The sequence below is a fragment of the Suncus etruscus genome, chromosome 3 (genome assembly GCF_024139225.1).
Source record: "Suncus etruscus isolate mSunEtr1 chromosome 3, mSunEtr1.pri.cur, whole genome shotgun sequence".
NCBI lineage: Eukaryota > Metazoa > Chordata > Mammalia > Eulipotyphla > Soricidae > Suncus > Suncus etruscus.
This window is the reverse complement of record NC_064850.1, coordinates 140,515,144-140,541,783: the sequence shown is the minus strand read 5'-3', so window position 1 is coordinate 140,541,783 and position 26,640 is coordinate 140,515,144. Positions and strand designations below refer to the sequence as shown.

Here is a 26,640-nt window from a genome sequence, read left to right as displayed (position 1 = left end):
TCACCTTGGCCGTGGGCTCCGCCTCCGTCACTGGCTAAGCCGGAGCAGATGTCCGAAGACAGGGAGGCCCGGACGGAGCAAGGCTGACGGGTCTGAACCGCCTTCCCACTGGGCTCTGAGGCCGGGGCTACCACGGGCCCTGCACTGGCTCTGGCAGGGTCCTTGGCAGGAGGGCCTCTGCTGCAGTCAGACAAGTGACCTGGGGAGAAGGGGACAGGCAGGATGAGGCACACAGGTGGGCTGGTGGCACTGTGCGGCCTCTGCCCTGCTCCATGTTGAGTGACCTTGGGGAAATTGAGGTCCCTGTTGGGTGAGATGGAACATGACCAGGGACACCGGCCATGCTGAGGCCACGCCTTCCGGCACAAAGGTGGTGGTGCCATTTGGGTTTAGGGCAGGCTACAGGCCCCCGCACCATCATTGCTCAGCCTGGGCTGTGTTCTACGGGTGTGCAGCCCCGAAGTGGCCTATAATCTCAACTGTGGGCCATGGGGGCCTTCCTGCCTGGAGCACTTGGGGGGTCTCAGTTCAGGTTTGCCCCTCTGTGGGCTCAGATTCAGCACAGTGCACTTTGTGCCACTTGCCCCTGGCAGGCAAAGGCAGGGCCAACACTAGGTCCAACCCTGACCACTGAGATGGTCCTGTGTGTTGAGTCACCAGCAGTGAACTGACCTATCTCAGCTGTGCCTGAGCAAATGGCAGAGGCGGCAGCTCCAAAACCAGGAGCACCTGGCAGGTAGGAGCAGGTGGGAGACCCTCCACCGTGCACCATGTGGCGGCTGAGGCCCTCTGACCTCTGCCAACAGCCCCCCTCTCTGGTGGAACTCAACTGAGCTCTCCCCGGCGTGAGCCTCCCCAGCCCAGTCCATCCCTCTGCTAGCCCCCTGGGCCCAGACCTGTGCTGGAGGCCACGGCCTTGAGCTGTTGCACCAGCGGGTTGAGAAGCTTCCCGGCCTTCAGCCGGCTCCTGCTAGCCCTCCTGCGGCGGCTGGCAGGGGGTGCCGTGTGGAAGAGGCCCAGGTTAGGGGGCAGAGGCTTGCCCAGGCGGCGGTAGAGCGCCTCAATCTCCTGCTTCTGCTGGCTCTGCAGCTCTGAGATCTCCTTCAGGTGCCTGTAAGAGGAAATGGGGATACTCTGTGTCTAATACTCAGGGACATGGGCTGCAGGGACAGAGCCCAGGCAGGGATGGTGCAGCTGCCACTCCTGGCCGGCAGGAGCCAACTGACCAGTGGCCATGCTGAGGTTTGGGGGTACAGACAGCACCAGTGACTGGATGATGTCCGTAAACAGCACTTCACTGACAAGGGAGAATGTGACTAGTGCTTAGCTGTGTGTATGTTGGGAAGAGAGGGCAGAGATGGTTTCATGGGGGGCCAAGATGCCTGGATGTGTGTGTGTGTGTGTGTGTGTGTGTGTGTGCCAAGATGCCTGGATATGTATGTGTGTGTGTGTGTGTGTGTGTGTGCGCGTGCGTGCGTGTGTGTGTGTGTGTGTGTGTGTGTGTGTGTGTGTGTGTGTGTGTGTTGGGGAGAGCAAGGTGGAGATAGTTTGATGGGGGGCCAAGATGCCTGGAGCTCCAGCCACCTATAATGGAGTCCCTACCCCAGCATGAAGCAGGGGGCAGGGTCCTCCGTGAGAAACCTCATTTAGATTCAGGTAACACCGCAAGGACCCTCCTAGATCTCCCTTGGACTCCTGTCCACCTTCCCCTTCAGGGCACATCACCCCTACAGGCCCCTCATCCCAGTCTCCCCCGCTCCTCGCCCTGCCTTCTGGTCCCCTCACCTCCTGTCCCTCTTACCTCCTATTCCCCTCAACTCCTCCCTCCTCACCTCCAGACCCCACCTTTCCTCAGACTGCAGCTTTGCCTTCACTCTCCTATCCAGATAATCCTACCCTCCTCAGTCCCTCAGAGGACATGGAGGGCCAGAGAGATAAATATAAAGTATATATAAAAAAAAATTAAAAGTATAAGGGGCCGGAGAGATAGCATGGAGGTAAAGCGCTTTGCATGCAGAAGGTCGGTGGTTCAAATCCCGGCATCCCAGATGGTCACCCGAGCCTGCCAGGAGCAATCTCTGAGCATAGAGCCAGGAGTAACCCCTGAGCACTGCTGGGTGTGACCCAAAAACCAAAACAAAAAAAAAAGAAAAGAGAACAGGGAAACCACTGACCCCTAATGATCCTCACTGGCTCCCAGTGACCCCCCCCATCCACTAACTCCCATTGACTCCATATGATTCCCAGTGACCCCCAGTGACTCCCACTGTCTCTGGAGTAATCCCCCTGAGAAGGCAGTAGATCCTGCACAGGAGCTTGGAAATCTCTGCTCTGCCTCTCAAAGACCCCCTACCCCAAGCAATTCATAGTGGGGCCCAGCATTGTTCTAGTAAAAATGTGCTTGCCCTTTATGTGTCACCCCCTCAACTGTGGCCTACACGAGGGAGTGATTCTGGGACTCAACAAGTTCCAAGGCTGGGATAGGTAAATGGGTGTAGACCCCATAGAGAGCATGGAGTGGGGAGGCATGTGCAGACCACAGAGAAAGCAAAGGGGGAAGGCAGGGATCTAGTCCTCATGCCTGCTTTGCATATGAGCCTGGGTCAAATCTTCAACTCTCTGCCATTTTTCCTGTGCTCAGGCCAGCACTGGGTCACCTGAAGGAACCTCAGTGCACATATGGTGGGGTTCCCTGGGTCCTGGCACCTTGTGGCCTAGACTTGCCTCCCACGGACCCCAGCAGGGCAGCCATTCCAGCCCAGGACCTACTTCTCCCGCAGGCTCTGCAGCTCCTTCCTTATGTCCGCGTCCTCCATCTCTGAATCATTGTCACTGCTGATGTAGGATGACTGGGAGTTGAAGGAGGTGATGCTGATGGTGGGGACCTTCACGCCTGTCCTGCTGGCTGTGCCCAGGCCCGGAGAGCCGGTTAGCGAAGGCCCAGCAAGGAAGGTAGCAGCCTTGGTCACCAGGTCCTCAGCCATGGCCCCAGCACCATGCAGGGAGCCATGCTTGTGTGCAGAGGGTCTCGGGCAGGGACTCTCGTCTGCAGAGTCACTAGACACGGGCTCTCCCGCCCCAGTCTCGATGGACACTGCTGTCTGCGCCCTCCGCACCCCTAGCTTTGCATCGGGGCTGTGGGGCAGCTGGTCCAGGTAGACGTCGGGGGGTGCCGAGTAACGGAGGCTCTGTGGGGAGGCCACGGTCCATTCATCCTGCGTGCTCACCACTGAGAACCGGCCCAGGGTCTTGGCAGGAGAGCTGCTGTCCTGCGACCTGAGCCACTTCCCAGGGGATTCCGAGGTTGGAACGTTGGGTCCTGTGGGTTGGCAGGCTGGGGTGCTTTCAGCCTGTGTCCTAGGGGTGCTTTGGGTGGGCCCTGGAGAACTTGCCCTGAGGGCCCCACCACTCTGGTCTCTGGACTCCAGGCGAGGGGGGACGGCAGAAGCAGGGGTGTCCTTGGGAATAAGCAGAAATGAGTAGGTGCCACCTGACACTGGTCCCACCAACTAGCCAAGTGCCTGGTCCCTGCAAACTCTCACCTTGGTTTCATGGGACACCTCGGGGGGCTGTGCAGCCATGCATGCTTCGTCCGAGCCCAGCGAGGGGCTGGAGGATGATTCTGCTGGCGAAGCAACATGGAGATTGTTACCTGGGAAATGTTCCCAACACCCACAGGGAGATCAGCTCATTTCGCATAGATCTATACCACTAGACAATGTCCCCAGGTCCAAATGCAGACCCACTCGTGGGGAAAGGGAAAGCAGGATCAGCCGCAGCACCTGGCTCCTGAGACCAGCCAGGTCATCTGTGACTGTCTGGCCTGCTTCCATCATCTGACAGGACCCCCTCTCACCTGCCTCTATCATCTAATAGTGCCCTCTCAAACTTGCCTCCACTATCTGACAGGTCCCCCTCTCGCCTGCCTCCACCATCTGATAGGGCCCCCCTCTCACCTGCTTCTCCATCTAACAGGGCATCTCACCTAAAGGACAGATTTGGCCACTCCATCAGCACTGCCAAGGCCCAATAGTACCAGGCCTCTGGGAAAGTGGGAGGAGTGTTGGCTGTAGCCTCCCCTTCTGGGGCTGGCAGGGCCAACAACTGCAGTGACCTAAAGGGGTTGTCCCTGCCCAAACCCCTTGAGACCCAACTACCACTCCTTCCCAACCAGTGTTGGTCACCTCGTAAGTGAGATTCTCCCTTCTCTGCCCACTGCCAATTGCCACCCCTCTATGCCACTCTTTCCACCTTATTTTCCCATCTCCTGAAGCCTCCTAGGCACCCATTCTCACCATGATCACATCCTGGAGCCCCCTACCTCTGACCTATAGAGGGTCTAGGCATAACCTTTCACCTGCATAATCAAGTCAAGTTTCCTGTTGTAATCCCTTCCAGCCCCCGACCTGCCACTCAGAGTTGGGAATACCCTTCAAGAGAACCAGCAGCACATCTTACTACACCTGTTCTTGGGCACAGAGAAGTGTCAGCAAGTGAGTTAATGTGTCAAAGGGCAATTTTCCAAGTTCGGGGGCCACAAGGAATCCCACTTTGGGATCACCCAGGTGGCCCCAGGGCTGCTGCAGAAACTCCCTAACCTGCCTCTGTCGGCAGCATACACGGGGATCCTGAAATTCCCCAGAAACAAGCAGGACACAGATGGTCCCATGAGGTAGCGTGGTCAGCAGGGTCTGGGCCACCGGCCTCACCAGAATGTCCAGAATGTCCCCTGGGCTAGGAGCCTGTAGCCCTGCTAAGACTCCAGACACTGATACCAGGGGACAAATTTCCTGCGTGTCTGTCCCACTAAGGACAGGAACAAAGCAGGTGGAAATGCAGGCTATGAAAGTGACACATGCCCTGGGCTCATTTACCTGCCAGCTGGAACATGGATGTGCCCGGCTCCAACACAGCCCCCAGACCTGGTGCAGTCTCTGGCTTTTCCACCTGGGACAGAAGCAGATGGAGAAGAGCTGGAGACCGTGAGCCTCTGCCTCCCCATATAACTGGACTCCGACCATCTCGCACAGCTGGACTGAGTGTCCTGCAATTTTGCCCTTAGACCTGCCTCTCCCTGAGTCATCACTGTTAGGTGAGGCTGGCACTCACCTCTGGTGGGGGCAGAGCTGGGTCGCCCCCTGACACCTCAGCCCGGGGTCGTTCCCCTCTTAGAGGTTCCAGGGTAAAGTCCCGGTCACCTGCCTCCACAGGGGTGCCAGCAGAAGCTGCAGATGTGGGCACATGCTCCTGGTACAGCAGTGTTCGCAGTTTCTCGTCCAGGCTCTTGATGGTGTTATCCACAAAGCCCACCCTGGGAGGGGGCCCTTCGCCATCCGACTCCAAGGCTGAAGGGGGCTGATTGGTGGGCCCCAGTGGGGGGCTGGGGAGCTGGGGTGTGGCCAGGTTGGTGGTTCCCATCGAGGCAGTTGGGAGTGACTGAGGGGCTACAGCAGGGGCCAGTTCCCCCAGGGTGTTGGCGTCTCTGGCTGAGGCTGACTCGCCCAGACTCATGGAGTGGGCCAGTCCCTCCAGAGGTGGGGCACAAGGCTCCTGGCTCATGCCTTGGGCCCTGGTAGCAAGCTGGGCATCATGAGTCTCTGCCAGGGGTTTGGGTGTCTCACGTTCAGTGACTGGCTCTGGCTGGGGACCGGCAGCCGGGGTGCCCAGGTCCTGGGGCAGAGCCGTTAAAGGAGGAGACGGTGGCACCAAAGAGGCAGTTGTGCCACCAGAGGCCTCTCCAGTGCCCGCCTGGCTCAGAGGCTGTGGAGTAGCTGGCACGCAGTGTTGCTCCTGCATGGACAGTGGATCTGGACAGGGGCCTGGATCTGGAGAAAAGGAGACAGCAACTCACTTGGCCAACAGGTACAAACTACCAACCCCTCCTGGTCTTCCCTGACTGTGCGCCACCACAAGTTCTTTACCACACAGAGCCAGCCACCCCACCTCCCACTTTATGGGCTGAGGCTGAACCTGAGCCGACACTAATGCCACTCTGGGCTCCGTGCCTGGCAAGAGCTGCTTTGAGGCTTAGTTGTCAAGGACACACCCTGTCCGTGCTGAACAGGGATGTCCATGACTGGACACCAGGTTCCACTCAGACCAGCATCCTGCCAGGGTCTGCGGTGGAGGACACACCCTGTCCGTGCTGAACAGGGATGTCCATGACTGGACACTAGGTTCCACTCAGACCAGCATCCTGCCAGGGTCTGCGGTGGAGCCCAGAACCTTGATCACTTGGCAGCCCAGAACAGCACCCCTTGTGAAACTTAGCACTTCATCTTATTTCGTAATTCTGGACGGGGCCACATCCAGCAATAAAGGCTGAGCGATGGGGTGCTCAGGGCACTTTGCAGTGTTAACAGCTCAGGGCTCAGTGCTTGGAGATTGGTGCACCTATTGCCATACAGGAGCCCATGTAAGGCATGTGCTTTACCACCAAGCCTCATCCACTAGGTGGAAAGTCAGTCCCTAAACATCACATCCAGCTGGCCTGATGGAATGAACGACTCTCTCCACATGTGTAGGGCAGCCCCCATGCCATGTACTTCAGGCTGCAGCCCTCCATAACACTGCCACATCTGCTTGCTCCTGCCATGGAGCTACCAGAAATGTTTGGGTCATGCCAAAAGTCTACCCCTGCCCCCCTTCAGAGGCACTTCTCCATTTATCAGGGTTTCATTAGTTACTTTGATGTAGTTTCACTTAATTTTTCCTTTTGTTGCCACATTGCCACCCAAAATCATAGCCAAGTCCACACCAAGGAATTTTTTGTCCTTGGTTTTATGGTTTCAACTTTTAACTTTAATCTATTTTGATTTGGGGGGAAGGGGAACATTGGTCCACACCAGGTGATATGCAACACATGCTCCTGCTGTGCTCAGGAGTGACCCCCGGCAAAGTGAGGGCTTTATCTATACTGCCAAACTGGCCTAGGCTTGGCTGCATGCAAGTCAAGTGCTTTACCCCTTCTTGGGACCCTGCGATATTTTAAGAGTAACGTGAGATCGGGTTTTTCCATTTACTTTCTCTGCAGGTAGTTCTCCAGTTTTCCCACTATTTATAAAAACTTTTCCAATCATGTGTACTTGGCAACCATGCTACAGACCCGATACATCTGAGGGCATGGTAGGTTTTCTGTTCACTGATAGTGGCGGTCTGTGTGTATGTGGTTTTTGCACAAACCATATTATTTTTTTTATAACTTTATATTTGAAAGCAGGAGGCATCTGGCTTTTTTTTCTCTCTCAATTTTGCGTTGGCTAGTTGGGATGATTTGTGATTTTTTTCAGACCTTTCATCTCATTCAAAGTTGTTAGTATACAGAAATGCAAGTCAATTTTTCATGTTTTTGTACTCCACAACTTTTTTAACTTATTTATTAGTTGTAAAGATTTGTTTCTTTGGCATCTTTATCTGTAAGATTATGTTACTGCAGAGACTAATTTTCTTCCTGTCTAATTTTACTACATTTCTTTTTCATACCTAAATGCTATGCCTAAACTTCCAGAGTGATGCCAATAAAGAGTGGACAGATAGAACACCCATCTTCCTTTTCTTCCTAATTCTAAAAGAAACGTACTTCACTTTTTACTGCTGAGTACTGCATCAGCCATGTGTGTTATCAGGTGCTCTTACTACATTAAAGTGCAATCGACCTATATCTAATCTGTTGAGAGTTTTACCATGAAAGAATGATCGTTTTTGTCAATTTTTCTGCATCTAACCAGATGATCCTAATATTATAATTGCCCTGTAAATGCAATGTATCACACTTATGTGGAACATATCCAGAACATACCCAAAGATAAGTACAACTTGCAGATGGTACATGAGGATGCTTGGCCTATGATGAAGTCAGTTTGCCAAATATTCTGAGAAACATTGCATCTCTTGTTCTTCAAGGATTTTTGAGGAGGGGGGCAGCGGCACCAGGTGACGCTCAGGGGTTACTCCTAGCCATGCCCTCATAAATCGCTCCTCGTTTGGAAGACTATATGGAACGCCGGAGGATAGAACTACGGTCCGTCCTAAGTTAGTGCAAGGCAAACGCCCTACTGCCTGTGCCACCCCTCTGGCCTCTGTTCTTCGAGGATCTTAACCTAATATCTATTGTATCTTTGGCTGCTTTTAGGCTGCTTTGGGAAATTAGTTTGTCAAATTCACCAATGAAGCTGCCTGGTCCTGGACTTTTTAGTTTGCTGGCAATTCTTTTGATTATGGATTCAACCTACTCAGTATTAATAGGTCATATAGTCCCAGAAATTTACCCATTTTTCCCAAGGGTCATGATATAATTTTTTTTTCTTGTGATGTAGCATATTCCATGATTTTCCTGTATTTTGTGCATTCCCAAATACATCCCTATATTGAGTGGCTAGAAAAGATACTGAATCTTCTTAAATTTATTAAGATTTGTTTTGTGACCTAACATATAGCCAGCACTGAGATAATCCTATGTAAACTTGAGAACAGAAATTCTACTGTTTTAGGCACAGTTTTTATGTATGTCCATTGAATTCATTTGCTTTAAGTATCACTCAAATCTAATATCCCTTCATTGATTTTCTGTCTACATGATCTACCACTGCTGAAAGGTCTGTCTCCTATTACAAGAGCACTCCTGTCTATTTCTGCCTTCATTGCTATTAATATATTTAACAGATTAAGTAGCTTGATATGGTGTCCATATATATATTTACAATAATTATAGTCTCTTGGTAAACCAAATCCTTTGTCATTCTTTAATGATCTTGTCTTTTGCTGTACTTTTATACTTGCAAGCACCCTACAGCAGGCTCCTATTTTACTATCCATTCAGTCCCTTTTCCTTTAGAGCATTTACTCCATTTATATTGAGTCATTACTGAAAAGTGAGTACTCAATAGTGTCACTATTGCCCTTTGCTGTTTTCTAGTAGTTCTATAAAACTGTTCTTTTATTTCTCTCTGCTTTCCTCTTTTGTGACAGGGTAACTTTCCAGAGAGTAGATTGCTTTGTTTCTTGCTTTTCAATTTCTCAGTATCGTCTTTCGTTTTTTTCTTTATGATTATAATGGTGCTTCACAAGAATTCTAGTTAGAGTAGTGTATTTAAGTTGATATCACCAATGATTCTACTGCCCCCTCCTTTCATGCTTCCGCTGTCACATGCACATCTTTAAAGTACTGTGTGTCATTTAAAGAATATAGTAGCTAGTCTTTCCATCTCCATGCAACATTAATTTACACATAGACTATTAAGAATATTGTGAGTGACTAAATATTTCAGCAAATGAATTTTTGTCTTCCATGTACTTTAATGTTTCACTTTAGCTTCAAGAACTTCCTTTAAGGCTTGAACAATAATAGTACAGTGGGTAGGTAGGGTGCTTGCCTTGCATGAAGCAGATGCCAGTTCAATTCCTGGCACCCCATTCGATCCCCTGAGCACCAGCAGGAGTAATTCCTAAATGCAGAGCCAAGAGTAAACCCTAAGCATCACAGGGCTATCCTAAAAATCAGGGGGGAAAAATAGAACCTTCTTTACTACTTGTAAGGTGGGTATAAGAACACCTTCCACTATATTTAGCTGGAATGATTTACCTTTACCCTTCATTTATTTCCTATGCGCTTTTATTTTTCTTGTCAGTACCAAGGATTGAACCTAAGGGCCTCCTACATGCAAAGCACCACTCTGCCAGTAGTGATGCCACTCTGGTCTGCTTCTCCATGAATGAAGTATTACAACTCCTTAAAGTACTCTCAGTTGTCAATTTTCTCTTTTCATGTAGTAACCTTACCTGGCCTGAAAGGTTTCTGCTAGGAAATATAAACGCCTCTAGACATTTCATTGTGTGAAATGAACTGTTTTCAAAACTGCCTTTAATATTTATAATTCTAATATAATGTCCTACTAAAACCTCCTTTGAAAAACTCTGTGGGAACCTAAGAGAGCTGCATACCTGATATCCAGGTCTAGGCCTAAATTTGCAAATATCTTAAATAAGCTTTTTCTACATGTCCACTTGAGATTCTCATAGATCAAACACTGTTTTCCTTGTTACGTCCCATAAAGTTACGCCCCATAGCATACTTTGGCTTTCTTCACTGTCCCATTCTTCTTCCATCAATGGAATTGCAAATGGCCCCTCTTGAAGTTCCAATTCCTTCTGCTTCTTGGTCAAGCTTATGCTCTCTGGTACTTTCCATTCATTTGCTGTATTCTTTGTCCTGTTCACTCCTATTTAATTTTCATTCTTGTGATGTTATTTTCCTGATTTTGTTGAATTGCTGCCTGCTTAGTAACTCACTAAACTTCTTTTAAAGTATGTTTTTATCCTTTTTCTAGATCTAAGGACCGAACTCAGGTCATCACACATACAAGTGTTCTACTACTGAGTTGAATGCCTGATCTTTAACTTTTGTTCCATTAAACTAAATCATTTCTTTGGAGTCAGTCATTTGAAAATTACCACTCCCTTGACACTGTTCTGTTTTCTTGGTTTGTCATGTTTCTTGTAACAGAGTTGATGCCTGCATTTCCTGGAACCATCACTTCCTCCAGACTTTAATGCTTTAAGGCCACTTCAGTGGCCTGTGGTAGCTCTGGCTATAGGGGGAGGCCAGCAAAGCTGTCTCTATACTCTCCCATCAGCTAAGATTAGCATTGGCTAAGGTACGGAATGCAAGTGTTTGTAGACAGGCAAAGGCCTGCAGAGCAATACAAAATGGCTCAGGTCCCAGGGGCAAGTTTGCCCACAACAGTGATGCCTCAAGAGTCAGTCATGGATTGGCCAAAGAGCCAAGGATTAGAGCACAGATGGCCGAAAATTACCTTGGAGCCAGGAGCTGGAGAATGGAGGCCTCTGGAACCCAAGGGTCTGAGACATGCCAAGACTGGGGGCAGGCAGGTAGGCCTGAGTCTTGGGGTACAAAAGTCAGTCTGTGCTGAGGACAGTGTACAAGGGTAACTCCCTCCTTAAGTGTCTGGAGCAGTGAGGGCAGAGTGACTCATATAACAAAAACTGCCAAGAGCTTCTGTGAAGATGACTGGTGTCCTCTGAAATTTCCCATCTGCCTTTGGTAGTTGGGGTACAACAGCTTTTCTCTGTTTACATGACTTCTTAAATTTGTGGCTTACTGCCTTTCAAAAGGGGACCATATGGGATGCCAGGATTCGAACCACCATCGTTCTCCATGAAAGGCAAATGCCTTACCTCCAGGCTATCTCTCCATCGCCAAGATTCCTGAAATATTTTGTAATAGTAATGAAGAGACAAGGAGGTGAAAAATCTATTAATGTGAATACTTTTCTCCATGATTTCTGATTTGGTGGAGAAAGCAGTGAGTCTTTCTCCAGCAAGTACAGGCTAGTTGTAGTATTCTGCCCATTTCCTTGTCAAGTTGAATAGGTTTCTTATTGAGGATCTCTAGAGTTTTGAATTATATGTAATCCTCTGCATTAACTGAGAGAAACACAGAAATTTTTGATTTCCTTTCTAATTTACCAGTATGGTGAATTATATTCCTTTCCTATAGCATTTTGGAACAGATGTAAAACAATTTTAATAATTCAGATCTTGCTCTTAAGATTTGTTAGGTAGGAAAAGAACATTTAGTCTGGAGCTAAATATTCTCCATGGCTCAGTACTCTACCAAATGTGCCTTGAATTATTAGGCTGAGTTTCCTCCTCAGTTCTCTGGCAAAGAAATCTAGTGGAATCTAATGCCAGACCATCTTTTTGCATTTCTCTTCCACAGAACTCTACCATGCAACTTAGTTTATTGGGGGGAGGGGATTAGGGGATGGACACATAGTGATGCTCAGAGATCATAAGGGGTCAGGAATAGAAAATCTGTTCTCCAACACTCCAGGCCACCTAAATTAATTACCACAATCCTTGCCTAAATCTCCCCACACTCAAGTCGGCTACCTGCACAAAGACCCTGCCAGGCTCTTCTTATTACATTATGTGGGAACCTTTTCAGCTAAGATAATCATAGTTATTTGGTTCCTAGCCCCAGTCTTTCAGGGTTCAATGTCCTTCAATGCCTTATGAAGCCTTCAACAACATTGTTTCCTGTTTTGCATATCCTTCAGTTATTTTATGAGGGAGAATAATCTAGTAGTTGTTATGACCTAATGCAAAGAATTACCAGGTCTTTCTGTTTATTGTTGCTTTTCTCTAATTCTATATTTCTTCATTGGCCTGATTAGTTTTCTGTTTAACATATAAGAACATTTACATCTATGTTGCTTGCACTGTACATCTTATAAGATGCATGCCAATGTGACAAACCACAATTATCACCCTAACATTCTTTTTTTTTTTACCCTAACATTCTTATGCTATTTTTTTTTTTTTTTTTTTTTTTTGGTTTTTGGGTCACACCTGGCAGTGCTCAGGGGTTATTTCTGGCTCCAGGCTCAGAATTTGCTCCTGGCAGGCACAGGGGACCATATGGGGCGCCGGGATTCGAACCGATGACCTCCTGCATGAAAGGCAAACGCCTTACCTCCATGCTATCTCTCCGGCCCCTTTATGCTATTTATTTTTATCCAATACCCCTCCATACCTAACTCCACATAAACTGGTCCCTATCACTAAAGCTCTTTCTTTTTTTATTTTTGGTTTTTGGGACACACCCGGCAGCGTTCAGGGGTTACTCCTGGCTCTACACTCAGAAATCGCTCCTGGCAGGTTCAGGGCACCATATGGGATGCCGGGATTCAAACCACTGACCTTCTGCATGCAAGGCAAATGCCTTACCTCCATGCAATCTCTCTGGACACATTAAAGCTTTCTTTAAAGGGGATATACAGTAGATAGCTGTCAACTACTGGCTTTTTTGACTTTTACTCTGTATTCTTCACACATTTCCTCCTGTACATTATGTGCAATTGTGGTTTCTCTTTCAAAATACCACAATTTATTTACCCACTGCAAGGTATTGGGCTGTTTATAGTTTGCACAAGTAGGCAATTATGAATAGAACAGCTGTAACCATTCATTTACAGATGTTAAAGTGAAAACTGACTTTCGTTTCTCTAGATTAAAATTTAAGTAGTTAAATTTTTGTCCCGTAATAAATGTCCTTTTATTTTTAAAGCATCAAACTGTTTTCTAGGGTAGCTGGACAATCAGTATCCCAATGAGCTGCTTCCTAAAACCAGGATGTACTCTTTTTTTGGGGGGGGCCACACCCAGCATTGCTCAGGGGTTACTCCTGGCTGTCTGCTCAGAAATAGCACCTGGCAGGCATGGGGGACCATATGGGACACAGGGATTTGAACCAATCACCTTTGGTCCTGGATCAGCTGCTTTCAAGGCAAACGCCACTGATGTACTCTTAGTCTAGTCCTATTCAGGATGGTAGAGTCATCATTCACTGTCCTTTCATTTTCATTTCCCTGGTTGTCAATGATGCTAAACATTTCTCAAACACCTAACTGCCATCCTGATATTGGCCTTGATTAACAAACTATTAAGTCTACTACATTTTTTAAAATATTATTATTGCACTGTTTTCTTATCATTGATTTTTGAAAGCTCTAGTTCAATGTAAAATGAAGAAAGTAGCCAGCTATGTCTTGATCCCAATGTCAGGGCCAACACATGGCATTTCATCACGAATGGCAATGCTGGCTAACAATTTATCAAAAAGGTAGAAGACCTTTTTTGGGTTGAAAAAGTTCCTAGTTTACTAAGTTTTTAAAATCATGAAAAAATACTGTACTTCATCAAATGCTTTTTCTGCATATGATCTTTCAGTTGATCTGATAATGTTTTTTTTTACCCATTTAGCAAAAAAAAATTAACTTTGACCTACTTTTTAATATATATAAATTTACTTTATAGATTATATCACACAGTTAACAGTTAACCATAGACTTTTGTTTCTAGCTAAGTGGAACAAAATTATTTTTTTTAAAAAAGAGGATAAAAAAGGTACAGCAACAAGAAAATTTGTGAAAATCATCGTATCTCATTATTAAATCATTATAAGATTTGGTAAGCTCTTATTACAAGTTGATCAGTCTGTTACTTCTTTTGTTTCAGAACTTCAGATAGACATTGGTGTCTAGATTATTTGTTCCTAGAGGAATTACAGTATTAAACAAAAATGAAGTTGCCGTGTGGCTTCTACTGCAGCTTTTGTGGGGTATTTTTCCAGCTGCCAAGGCTTCTAGAACTACAAGAACGTAGGAGGAGCGTACTTGCACTCATTCCCTAAAAGAGTACTGGTAATGCCCTTGACCTACTTTTGAATATTTGCCTTTCTTGGGCTCACTGCACTTTTTCTCTTTGGTGTACTGCTGGATTTGACTTGCTAACGTTTTATGAAGAATTTTTCTCTGTCTGGAAGACATTGTAGTCTGTCATTTGCTTTTTTGGGTACTGTTGTTGACTTTTGTTTGTGTGTTTTCCTTGGCTTTAATATGAGAACAAAGCTGTCCTCATAAAATGGCTTGAGAATTTTCCATCCTTCTGTTTCTTTGGTTGAGACTGTACAAAATTGTTATTATTTTCTTTCTTTAAAAGTTTGGTAGAATTCAACACTAGAACTATTTGAACCTTCTTTTTTTTTTTTGGAGTTTTTTTACAATCCAAATTTGTTAACAGGCAAAGGAGTATTTAGATTAACTATTTCATTGTGGGTTAGTTTTAGCAGTTCTGGTTTATCTGGAATTTGTTTCTTTTAATGTAAGTTGTGTGTAGGTTTATTTATAATAGTCCATGTCTTTATTAGTTTTTCAAGAGGTTTATCATTTATTATATTTCAAAAAATGAGGTTTTGTTTCACTGTTTTCTATTTATTGTTTCAAATTTTATTAATTTCTTCTTTTTAGGAAGAGGTACATTGTAATCAGGAGTTACTCCTGGATCTTTCTACACAGGAATTACTGGCAACATTCAGGGACCATGTAAGGTGCAAGGGTTTAAACCTAGGTCAGCCATGTGCAAGGCAAATTCCTATACATTCTACCACTGCTCCAGTCCCTAATTTCTGCTCATCTTAACTTTTCTCTTCGCTTCCACTGGGGAATGTATAAAGATTACATTTATATACATTAGAAGCCCCATTTAGGGCCCGAGAGATAGCATGGAGGCAGGGTGTTTGCCTTGCATGCAGGAGTGTTTCAAATCCCAGCATCCCATATGGTCCCCTGAGCCTGCCAGGAGCGATTTCTGAGCTTAGAGCCATGAGTAACCCTGAGCGCTGCCAGGTATGACCCAAAACCAAAAAAACAAACAAAAAAAGCCCCATTTTATTTCAAATGGAAGTCCTAATTTAAAGAACTCTCTTTTATATTCATCCACATGGTTAGTTAGCATTTCTGTTCTTATCTATTCTTGTTTCTTTAGTACTTGTGCTCCAGAATATCACTAATAATATCACTTTTTGCTTTCTGAAGGTCTTTGACAATTATTTTAAAAATGGGTCTTCTTAATCTAAGAAAATTATCATTTAAATTTTAGTCCTGTGTTTTCTCTGAATAGCAAATCAGGGCTAACAATGCTTTTTTTTTCCCCTGTGGGTTTTTTTTGTTTTGTTTTGTTTTGTTTTGTTTTAGGCCAAACCCTGAGTATTGCATTCAAAAATCACTTCTGGCAGTGCTTGGGGGAACCATATGTGGTGCCAGATATTGAGCCTGGGTTGGCCATGTGCAAGGTAAATGCCCTCCCAATGGGTTATTGCTACAGCCCCCAGCATCAAAAATAAATAAATAAAAAATAGACATGCTCCTATAGGGTCTTTTCATCATTCCTTTCTTTGATGTTTCTATTTTCATTCTTCTTAATAAGTCTTTTTCATTTGTATTTCCTCTGGCCTTCAGACTAGTCATCGTATTTGCTTTCTTTGAATGCTGTGACCTTCTTTCTTTCTCTTTTTCTCATGGTAATCCAAACCAATATCCATAGTACTTTCAACAGAGCCAAATCTCGCCAAAACCATGACTAAAATTTATTTTGAGCCACTTTTTTTTTTTTTTTTTTTTTTTTGGTTTTTGGGCCACAATTGGCAGTGCTCAGGGGTTACTCCTGGCTGTCTGCTCAGAAATAGCTACTGGCAGGCATGGGGGACCATATGGGACACTGGGATTCGAACCAACCACCTTTGGTCCTGGATCAGCTGCTTGCAAGGCAAACGCCGCTGTGCTATCTCTCCGGGCCCTTGAGCCACATTTTTAAAACCAAAAAGTCACGCACCCCCATACCACATGACCCCACTGGAGCTGTGTGGAGCCGGCCCTGCGGCCAGCACACAGGGCTTGCACTGACAGAGGCTAGGAGCAGAGTCCTGACTCCTGGAGCAGCCGCCCTGCACACAGAAGGGGGAATTAAAAAGTGTAAAGGCGGGGCCAGAGAGATAGCACAGCGGTACGGCGTTTGCCTTGCAAGCAGAAGGTCGGTGATTCCAATCCCAGAGTCCCATATGGTCCCTTGAGCTTGCTGGGGGCAATTTCTGAGCATAGAGCCAGAAGTAGCCACTGAATAGCCACTGAGCGCTGCCCGGTATGACCCAGGAAACCCCCCCCCTCAAAAAAAAATGCGGCTCTCAAGCCATTGCTTGCAGGCCACTGGTGTAACTCAATATATTAATTTTGTGGCATGGTGACAGTTTCAGGACTGCCTCGTGCAGCCTCCCGGACATCAAAAAAGTTCTGTTGCAGAGACACTCAAACAACATCGACGTTCACGTCTCTATTTTTGGTATCTTCTACTTATTTACTGATACTTTTTTCTTACTCAAGTGTTAGGGTTAAATCCAGGTCATCATACAGACTAAGTATATACTTAACCACTGAGCGCACATTTATTTTAACAAGTGCTTCAAGAAACTTTGCGACACTGTTAAAGCATTATAATAAATAGGTTTTGGCTCCGTCATTTTAATATCATCTATATCACTGCTGCTGTTGTGAATAAATAACATTTTTCACACAACAGACTTTTTGGGCGTCCTCATTTGCTGAGTATTGATTACACTGGGCTACAATTTAAAATGTATTTTGAGATCTTACATCTGTTTAAATATTAGTTACAGTGACATAATGTAGTGTGTACAGATGTTGATTTGTAATATTATGCACCTAAAATCCAGACAATCTTATAAACCAATGTTTCATCGATTAAAAATAGTTTTTAGAGACTGGAGAGATAGCACAGCAGTAGTGTGTTTGCCTTGCACGCAACCGATCCAGGACGAACTATGGTTCGAATTCTGGCATCCCATATGGCCCCCCAAGTCTGCCAGGAGCGACTTCTAAGTGCAGGGCCAGGAGTAACAACCTCTGAGGACCACTGGGTATGACCCCAAAACTAATAATAATAATAATAATAATAATAATAATAATAATAATAATAATAATAGTTACAGTGACTGCTGTTTTGTTCAGTCTGGTTATGTTCCAGCTAAGAGTCACAACTGTCTTCCTTCAGTGTGACGTGGTAACAAGGTCCCTCAGTTCTCCATGTCTTTATAGCACTAATCTGACCTGAAATATGCATGTGCATTCAAAAGCCTATCTAAAACCTAAGTGAGAGCCTTTCGACTTGTTTTTATGTGTTTACTGGAATCAGAGCTGAACAAGCACCATCTAGGGGAGAGCCCAGGATATCACCAACTTATGGGGATAGCTTTCCACTTTTTCCTGAGGTCTCCTCAGTACTTCCAATCTGCTTCCACCTGAAGGTGATGGAGGATACAGAAAGGCATTAGAATATGGACATGGGTACTGCACTCACAAAGAGGTTGGTCTGCTCTCTGGCCCTGAGTTTCAGCCACTTACGAGAGGCAGGAATGCTTGCAAAAGAGGAAATAGAAAGGGCTCTGCTCCCTCCCCACAGGTGTCAAGGGGCTCTAGCTCTAGGTTTGAGGCCACAACTGGAGGACAACTGCCTGGGGCTCTTACAACCAAACTTCACCCCGTCAGCCCAGGAGACATTAACTTAAAGGGAAAGCACCAGCTCAGTGGGACTCTTATCCTCATTTGTGTCACTAACTTGCAGCTGCTGCTCATTTCTGAGTCCTGAGGGTCGGGTCCTTCCCTGGCTCAGAGGCAGCATGAAGTCTAATGGTGAGTAGGGCAAGTAGTATGTGTACACAGCACCTCATCCCCATCCCTGACACCTTGCTTGGTGCTTCTGTGTGCCAGATACTGTGTTCACAGAACCATGTGAACAATACGAGGTCTCAAATAGTGTCACCTCCCTACTAAAGAGTGCCATGAGCATCTGCCTGACCCACGGGGCTCCAAGATCACTGCACAGGCTCTAAGGGAAGTCTTCTTTTTGGCTTGCATAGTTGCACCTGGTGCCCAAGTTGTCCACACAGTGCTCCCACAAGGACACATCAACGCCCAGGACTCTGCAACACCTCCCCTTGGAGTCAATGCCTGTTGTCACCTTGAAAGAATGAAGAAGGAGACTGGAGTGATAGCACAGTAGGGTGTTTGCCTTGCACAATGCCGATCCAGGAAGTAACCGGATTCGATCCCCGGTATCCCATAAGGTTCCCCAAGCCTGCCAGGAGAGATTTCTGAGCAGAGCTAGGGAATAACCCCTGATCACCACTGGATGTGGCCCAAAAAACAAAAACAAACAAACAAACAAAAAAAAGAAAGTCAAAGTTGTACCACCAGAAAAACAGGCCAGACTGGGCCCATGAGATCCCCAAGAACTTTAGACTACTGTCAGTCTCTAAATAACTTCAAGCTGATTTTTTCTTGGGTGTGTGTGTATGTTCTTTTCATAGTTTTTGGATCACACCTGGCAGTGCCCAGAACTTGCTGTTGATGGTACTCAAAGGACCACATGGGGGTCTTTACACATGGCAGAGCATGAGTTCAGCTCACTATCTCCAGAAGCTGATAGTGTCTATAATTATTCAACTTTTTCTTTTTTTTTTTTTCCCCACTTTTGGGGCCACACTTGGCAGTGTTCGGGGTTACTCCTGTCTCTGTACTCAGTATCACTCCTGGTAGTACTTAGGGAAAATATATGGGACGCTGGGGACTGAAGCTGGGTCTGCCATGTGTAAAGTACACGCCTTCCCCTTTGTACTCTAGCCCCTAATTATTCAACTTCTCAGCCATCCTCAGAGACAATCTATCCAAATTACCTGCCCTGTCATCTATGGAAGTGGCTGACTATCTTTTCCTTTCCGAAAGTGAAACTTGCTCTGGGCACTTCCCAAAATTAAGACATCAATGAACAAACTAGACTTTAACTCTACACAGCCTTGAATCATGACACCAATTAGCTCTATATTTCCTGGTCTCTTCCCCATACCCCATCGCAGTCATCAGATCAAGAAACAAATAATAAACATGCTCTTATATCAAGGAGGTATCTGCCATCTCTGACCTCTTCCCTGGGAACAGCATCTGCAAGTGTTGTGATTTACTGATTTTTTCCCCCCAGGAACATACCATAAAGTGAGGTCAAGCTATATAATTGGCAACTTTCTCCTGACAGCTTTCAGGTAACAAAAGCTTAAACCTGCTCAGCCTCCCCACCAACCACTAATCAGGGTGAAGCAGACAGCTCTAGGGCAAGCACAATGGCAGCTTCCCACCCAGATGCAGACATCAGAGTGTCCTGTTCCAGGTAGATAATTTAAGGCATAGACTTAGTCTCAAAAGGACTATCCTACTGCACCTCCAGAGTAAGTGGAACAGGCATGTCACATGAAGAAATGGGGGGGCTAGGTAAGAAAGGAAGCAAACACACATTTGTAGCATGTGCTTCCTGTACAGAAGAGCAACTGCCTGGCCCACCCCAGTGCAACCCTGCCTGGTTCCTTAGCAGAGTCAGGCCAAAGTGCATCCTACCAGCTGCTCTGACGAGCCCTCAGCCCCAGCTGGTTGCATAGTGCTGGCCTGCTACATAAACACCACCCACAGAAAGAGGCTGAGAGAGGGAAATGCTAGGTCACATGTGGAGGGAGTCCTGGCTGTTCATACCTTGGCTGGCGTCAGACTGCAGGGAGCTGGGAGGAAGAGGGGGTGAAGACTCAGGGAGCTCAGACACAGGACAGATGATGAACCATCGCTTCCCCGTGTGTAGAACTATGGGCAGAAAAAAAGAAGTGCCACCTGAGGCCAGGTTAGCCCTGCAACTAGGGGCACTAGGGACAAACAGGGCTTCACAAGGGAGGGTATAGGTAGAGAGTAACTATCCTTGGCCAGAACCTCCACGGGATGGGGTCCCTCAATGAAGTCAGTGGCTTCCAACTCTAGCAAAGGCTACTTGGGAGGAGCATCTGATCTACTGGTTTCACTGCAGAGGAAGATGGGACTTAGTTCCTGTGACCCTCACATGTCCTCTGAGCATAATAATGCTGCCAAGGGGACTTGCAGGAGGTGGCATTATGTGTGCCTTACTAAGGCCAGATGCAGGACACTTGCACACACATTCAGGGCCACTCAGGGTGAAGGCTGGATTTCCCTACAAGGCTTTGCCAGGACTCATATAATGTCCCGAGTGGAGAGGAGATGAAGATGCCTGGGCAGTGCCCGGAGGAGCAGGCAACATACCATTCTGCTGATACACCGGTGCATTCTCCTGGGACTGCCGACCCTCCTGCAGGGGTAAGGTAAGGGTCAGTACTCAGCAGATGTTGTCCACTCTCTCCCGCTATCACAGGTGTCCCTGAACAGCACTCGCCACTTACCTCTCCACTGCCCAGGCTGCCAACCCCCAAGTGTGGCGGGCTGGCCCCTGGGTCAGAGTTGCGGTCGGCATCCGTGTCCTCACTCAACATGTCCTCTGCTTTATCCATGACATCCTTCATCTGCTCAATGAAGGTCTCCCTCTCAGCCGGCAGGATAAAGTCATGCTCCACCTACAAGGCACCCATAGTGAAAAGGGAATGCAGCTGGCTTGCCTCTGTTGGCCATATGATTCCTGGTGTGTCCAAGTACCAGGGAACACCTTCTAGGGTCTGCACTGAAGACAACACCACTCAGTGAGAGGTCCACCAGCTCCCACAGAGTCTGGCAACGAAGCCCCTCTGCCCCAAAGTGAGCAGTGACCACCTAGAAGATCAGGTTGGAGGTTCTAGGACAATAGATGGGAGCAGTCATGACTGCATGTAAGGGACATGTCTTGAGGGGGTGGCAGATGGGACAACAGTCTCACCATGTAGGTGGCAATCTCATCGGGGGCATCGCCATCAAGGTCAAACTTGAAGGTCACCATCTTGTGGTTATGCGTCTCCAGCTGGCACTCGACCATCTTGTCCCCTGTGTTGCACACCTGTGGGGACTCCGGGGATCAGACAGTGGCTGCACAGGAGCCCCCAAGGTAGGCCACCCTCCTGCAACTGGGCCACTCACGTTGAGGATAGTGAGCCGGGGCCGGCTGGCCTTTTCCGGGCGGGAGCGTACACGTGTGGACCTGCGGTGATGTCTCCGGGATCCCCTGCCCTCCAGTTTGCCCCCGCCAAATGCACCTTCGCAGCTGTCACTCATCTCTTTTCCAGAAGTGGCATCAGAGCCCCCATAGCTGCATAAAAACCATAGAACATAGTGCGTGATACCCAACAGGCGGGTCTCACCCAGGCACTGTGACCTTGCAGAACCAGCTCTCCCCAGGTGAATTTGGCCGGAAGGAGGTGGCCAGGCCCAGCAGAGACCCGAGATCCATGCCCAGAACTCTAGCCTCCTGCATGGCTGCCTGATGCTGGGCCACAGCTGAGGGGTTCCCATGCAACAGCCCCATTAGGGATCTGCAGGTATTACGCTCAGTGCCAGGTGGCTACCAGGACGGCAGGACTCAAGATCACTTACTACCGCCCTGGCCGAGATGCTGCAGGTGTCAGAATGCTGCACCCAGAACTCATGCCCCAGACCCCAGACTCATCATCTGTGGCCTCTGTCTTCTGGAACCTTGTTGGCACCCAGGCCGGCACCATAAGCCATAACAAAGCAGATTTCAACAAGCCCTGAGAAAACCCCCAGGGGGCACCAGGTCAAGCTGGCTCAGGCATGGGTGTTACCTCTCACAGCTTTGTGGGGCACCCAGCATCTTCTCCTGTGAGGCCAGCTCCTGGAATCAGAAGGAAAGGGAGAGGGTGAGTGACACTTGACCCCAGGAACTCAGCTCACAGACTGAGCTCCCCAATCCTCCACAGCCTGCCGTACCCTTTCACCACATCAAGTCGGGGACAGATAGACAGACATGAGGTCATTTATGAACCTAAGAGAATTCCTAAAAGCTGGAGATTGCTCTTTCTCCAAAATGATGAGTCACTGTGGAGGTCCCCAGGAGAGAGTGCACAGACTAAATGGCTCAATACAGCTCAAATAAAATGCTCCAAACCCACATGGACAGATACACAGATGGCCCACATGGCCTGAAGGAACATATCTGTGTGGAAACCACCTTCAGGCAGTGCAAATCGATGTGACTGAATGGGGAACCCTGCTGCATAGCGGGGCACATACCTCTGGCACAGGCTCCACGGTCAGCTGGACAGGGGGGCAGGAGCCCGTTGTCACAGGCCCACTGGGGAGCAGCGGGTCAGCCGTAGGCAGCACTGTGCCACTCAGCACAGGCAAGCTCTGAGAAGCGGCTACCACCGGGGGTGCCAAGGCGCTGGGCAGCTGAGGCAGGAGTTCAGGGGCCTTGGGCAGAGGCAGGTCGGGCAGAGGCGGAGAGAGGACAGTGGCAGGCGGCACGGACACGGCGGGCGGCACGGACACAGCAGGCGGCACGGACACAGCAGGCGGCACGGGCACGATGGGTGGCATGGGCACGGGCACAGGCACAGTGGGGACCTGGGCAGTGACGTCCACCGTGTATGAAGGTGGGTGGCCAAGCAGTGTCTGGGGACATAGGGGACAAAGAGTCAAGCTAGGGTTCTTCCATAAAGGAAAGACTTGTCTGACACAGACAAGTAAGTAGGCAGGCCCCTGGTCCAGACAGCAAGAGCACCCTGGGGTGTAGGGATGCAGACACCCCTCTCCAATTGTCTACAGCCGCCAGGCCATGCAAATACCCCTATCCAATTTGTCTACACCCGCAGGCCATGCAGACATCCCAGTCCAATCTGTCCACATCTGTCCCTAACGCAAGTCCTGGTTCCAAGGTATGCTGATGGACACATTAAGCAGAAAGGACAGAGGGACATTCCTTTGTAAGCTATAAAAGCACAGCGCACCCTGCCTGGCCTGGACCACATGTTGCTCTGTCCCCAGTACCACAATAAAATCCATGGGCTGGTCTGAGATAGTTTAGCCATGTGGCATGCTCAGACAGAAGTCCAACTCATGGGCAAACTCTGCCTCCCACCTGCTTGATGGCAAGATGGTTCCAAGGCCAGGCTCAGAGCTGAAGGACCTCCAGCTACCAGCTAAGTCAACAAACAGCCCAGCACCAAGCACGAGGCAGGCATGGCTCCAACACCTGCCACAATGACCCCAATCCTCCAGCTCCTCCTCGTGCTGCCCATGACCTTCCCCAGCATCTGTCCCATCCCAGAGTCCTTCTTGACTGGGGCAGGGACCCCGCCCACAGCTCTGCTCCCTCCCAGGCGCAGGCAAGGAGCCAGGCTGCTTGCAACTCTTGCGAGAGAGGTGCTCCCAGTGCCCTGCGTGGCAGGCGGGTTACCTGGCTCCCCGTGCCCGCGGCTGGGGCACCCTGCTCAGGAAGATGGGTGATGCCTGGCGGGTGGGGCTGCGGCAGCGTGGGAGGCACAGGCTGGACGGGAGCAGAGCGCAGAGTCTGCGCCACATGGAGGGGGGATGGGGGCACTTCACTGGGCACCATCTGCGGGAAGGCTGCCGGGTACATGGGTTGGGCCGGGAGTTGGGCCACGGCGGGGTGAATGGACAGAGCAGCCACACCCTGGGGCGCCACAGCGAGCAGGGGAATGGGGGTGGCGGTGGCCATGTTAGGCATGATGGTGGGGCAGGGGACGGCCAGCGGCGCACCGGCTGGATGGGGCAGTTTGACAGCCTGCAGTGATAGGGCTGGAGAGGCGGGCAGGGGGCTAGCGGCGGCACTGAGGGGGAGGCTTGGCAAGAGGACGGCTGGAGAGAAATACTGAGAAGGGGGAGGTGCAGGGGGGGGCCCGCTGGCAGCTGGCAAATCAGGGAGGGCTGCAGGGAGGCTGTCGATGGTCGCCAGAGGGGCGACAGGGGGAGCGACAGGAAGCGGAGGAATCTGAAAGAAATGAGGGAGCAGGTGAGCCCCCAGACCTGCCAGCAAGATCGAAAAGGCTCCTCCTGCCTGAGGCTCACTCAAGCCACTGCCCTGCGGAGCCCACACACACCCAACTGCAGCACGAAGGCAGGTGAGGCCTGGCTAACAGACCAGAGGGCACCCCACTGAGGGGCCCCACCCCAGGCCACTGAGCACTGGGTGGTTTTAGAGAGGACAACACCCTCAGAATAGCATGGCTGGTACAGGCCCCCAAACCACTGTGTCAAGTTCTTCCCCTAGCTGTTCAACCTCACACTAACACCAGGTACTCAGGACAATACATCTTACCCAAAGCAGGAGAAAACAAACCATCCATGCCTATAGACACCTCACAGCAGAGTTGTGTAGGCAACACTGCTAGTCTTGGTGCGGATCCACCCACACGTCTGGCTTTTAAAATAAAGCCTTTCTGGAGGCAGGCATGAGAGTGTCCCCCAGCTTCGTGTGGGTAAGAGACAGCAAGACTATGCAAACCAACTTGTATATATTTGAAAAGGTAGGTTAAGACAGTGACAGCCACGCAGTGTAAACCCACCGGGGCTGGCAGAACAGACTATGGATGAGCCCTGGAGCAGGGCAAAGCAGGCAGGTGTACCTGTGTGGGGACTTGAGCCAGTGGCTGCAGGGGTGCTGGTGGCATCTGGAGAGGCTTCAACTGGGCAGGGGCCACGACCTGGGAGGTGGGAGCCAGATACGGAGGCAGATGGGAGGGCACCGGCTGCAAAGGACCCACAGGCTGTGGGGCCAGGGCCTGTGGCAGAGGCGCTGGCTGGGCCAATGGGGGAAGCTGGAGAGAGAGGGAGGCAGCTCTTACACCATCATCCTCATAAGACCATCAGCCTACACCCATAGGCACACATGTGTGGAAATGTTCACGAGAGTGTGCGTGCTCATAAAGGCGAGTGCACACAACTGCTCACAAAAAATACCCAGGCACACATGTTCACACGCATTCAAGCACAGGTTCACATGTGTGCATTTATGAGAATCTACTCATGCACACTCAGACTCACACATGCACACCATTCATACGCGTGAACCCACCTAGACCTACGTATACAAATATATGTGTATACCCACTGTGTGAACTATGTACACGTATGTTCATACACCAAGCCAGAACCCAAAGTTCATGGATCTGGGACAAATATTCCGGGCAGGTGAGTCCTCCTAGGTCTCAGTTCCTGTCCCATGCTATGAACCCAGAACTCGGTAAGGAGACCAGGCTCACTCCCAGCCTCCCCACAACTCAGGAAGCCACAAAGAAGGAGCAGCAGGGCTTGATCAGTAGGGCCTGCACCAGAGGAATAGCCACAGAGGAGCTGGACAGAGGGGCCTAGGGGACTGAGGCACTGACTGGACACAAGGATGGGGTTCACTTACCTGGTGGGCCGCAGGTGCTGGCTGGCCTTGGCCTGCGGGCACAGGAGTGCTGGGCTGTGGCAGCACAGGGGTGAAGCTCAGAGCTGGCTCTGGGAAACGCTGCTGAGGGATCTGAGGGTGGGCGGGGGGTGGGGCAGCGCCCAAAGACAGGCCAGGCTGCAGAGAGTAACGGGGTTCCAAGCTTAGATGATTTAGATGCTGCTCTCCAGACCCCACCCAGACACATGACCAGCAGAAACAGAGTGGGCAGGATCACTACTACCTGCCACCATGACCCCTCTTCTGCCCTACACCACCCCTATACCCACCCAACGTCCCACTAAAGATGCTGTTTATGGAAATGCCATTTACAGAAGGCAAGGCAGGTGGCTTTGAGGCTGGTGGCTAATTCCCAGACAGGGATATTCTGGAACATCAGCACCACATAATTTTATGAGAAAGAACTATGGGCTTTGCCTAACTACGGAAATACAGGTGGGGAGATGGGGGGGGGGGAGGGAGAGAGAGAGAGAGAGAGAGAGAGAGAGAGAGAGAGAGAGAGAGAGAGAGAGAGAGAGAGAGAGAGAGAGAGAGAGAGAGAGAGAGAGAGAGAGAGAGAGAAGCAGATCTATCATTGGCGTCTGAACTGCCACTGCCAATGCACATCAGTTCATGTTCTGGAACAATTTCGCATGCACTGGGCTCACTTTAAAGAGTATAGCCCGGGGCCAGGAAGGTGGCGCTAGAGGTAAGGTGTCTGCCTTGCAAGTGCTAGCGTAGGAGAGACCTCGGTTCGATCCCCTGGAGTCTCATATGGTCCCCCCAAGCCAGGGGCGATTTCTGAGCGCATAGCCAGGAGTAACCCCTGAGCGTCAAACGGGTGTGGCCCAAAAACCAAAAAAATAAAAAATAAAAAAAATAAAGAGTGTAGCCCTATAGATCCCAATGGAAATGTTTATAAAGAGAACTCTGTCCAGGAATCACCTTGCAGCCTCAGGCAGGAGAGGCAGGTGGGTGCTGAGTCTGTGTTCTCACACAGAGAGCTCCTACCACCAACACTCACTGTGCTTCTTATAGGAAACAGCC

The 26,640-nt window shown here is 49.0% G+C and overlaps 1 protein-coding gene across 6 annotated transcripts in view; it reads right to left on the bottom strand.

The window, feature by feature from the left end:
• WNK2 (WNK lysine deficient protein kinase 2) overlaps positions 1 to 26,640 on the bottom strand; it is a 99,493-nt gene that overhangs the window by 26,075 nt on the left and 46,778 nt on the right. For 3 of the 6 annotated variants that reach the window (XM_049769939.1, XM_049769942.1, XM_049769943.1), the window contains exons 10-25: positions 25,576 to 25,731; positions 24,788 to 24,979; positions 23,599 to 24,153; positions 22,434 to 22,814; positions 21,986 to 22,035; positions 21,324 to 21,492; positions 21,127 to 21,243; positions 20,660 to 20,830; positions 20,523 to 20,568; positions 19,950 to 20,054; positions 5,110 to 5,825; positions 4,875 to 4,947; positions 3,543 to 3,625; positions 2,770 to 3,458; positions 897 to 1,111; positions 5 to 199 (exon numbers count right to left, since the gene is read on the bottom strand). In XM_049769939.1, coding sequence (XP_049625896.1) covers positions 5 to 199; positions 897 to 1,111; positions 2,770 to 3,458; positions 3,543 to 3,625; positions 4,875 to 4,947; positions 5,110 to 5,825; positions 19,950 to 20,054; positions 20,523 to 20,568; positions 20,660 to 20,830; positions 21,127 to 21,243; positions 21,324 to 21,492; positions 21,986 to 22,035; positions 22,434 to 22,814; positions 23,599 to 24,153; positions 24,788 to 24,979; positions 25,576 to 25,731 — 3,913 coding nt within the window. The remainder of the gene's footprint in view (positions 1 to 4; positions 200 to 896; positions 1,112 to 2,769; positions 3,459 to 3,542; positions 3,626 to 4,874; positions 4,948 to 5,109; positions 5,826 to 19,949; positions 20,055 to 20,522; positions 20,569 to 20,659; positions 20,831 to 21,126; positions 21,244 to 21,323; positions 21,493 to 21,985; positions 22,036 to 22,433; positions 22,815 to 23,598; positions 24,154 to 24,787; positions 24,980 to 25,575; positions 25,732 to 26,640) is intronic. The other 3 variants (XM_049769941.1, XM_049769940.1, XM_049769944.1) reach the window with 3 other exon arrangements.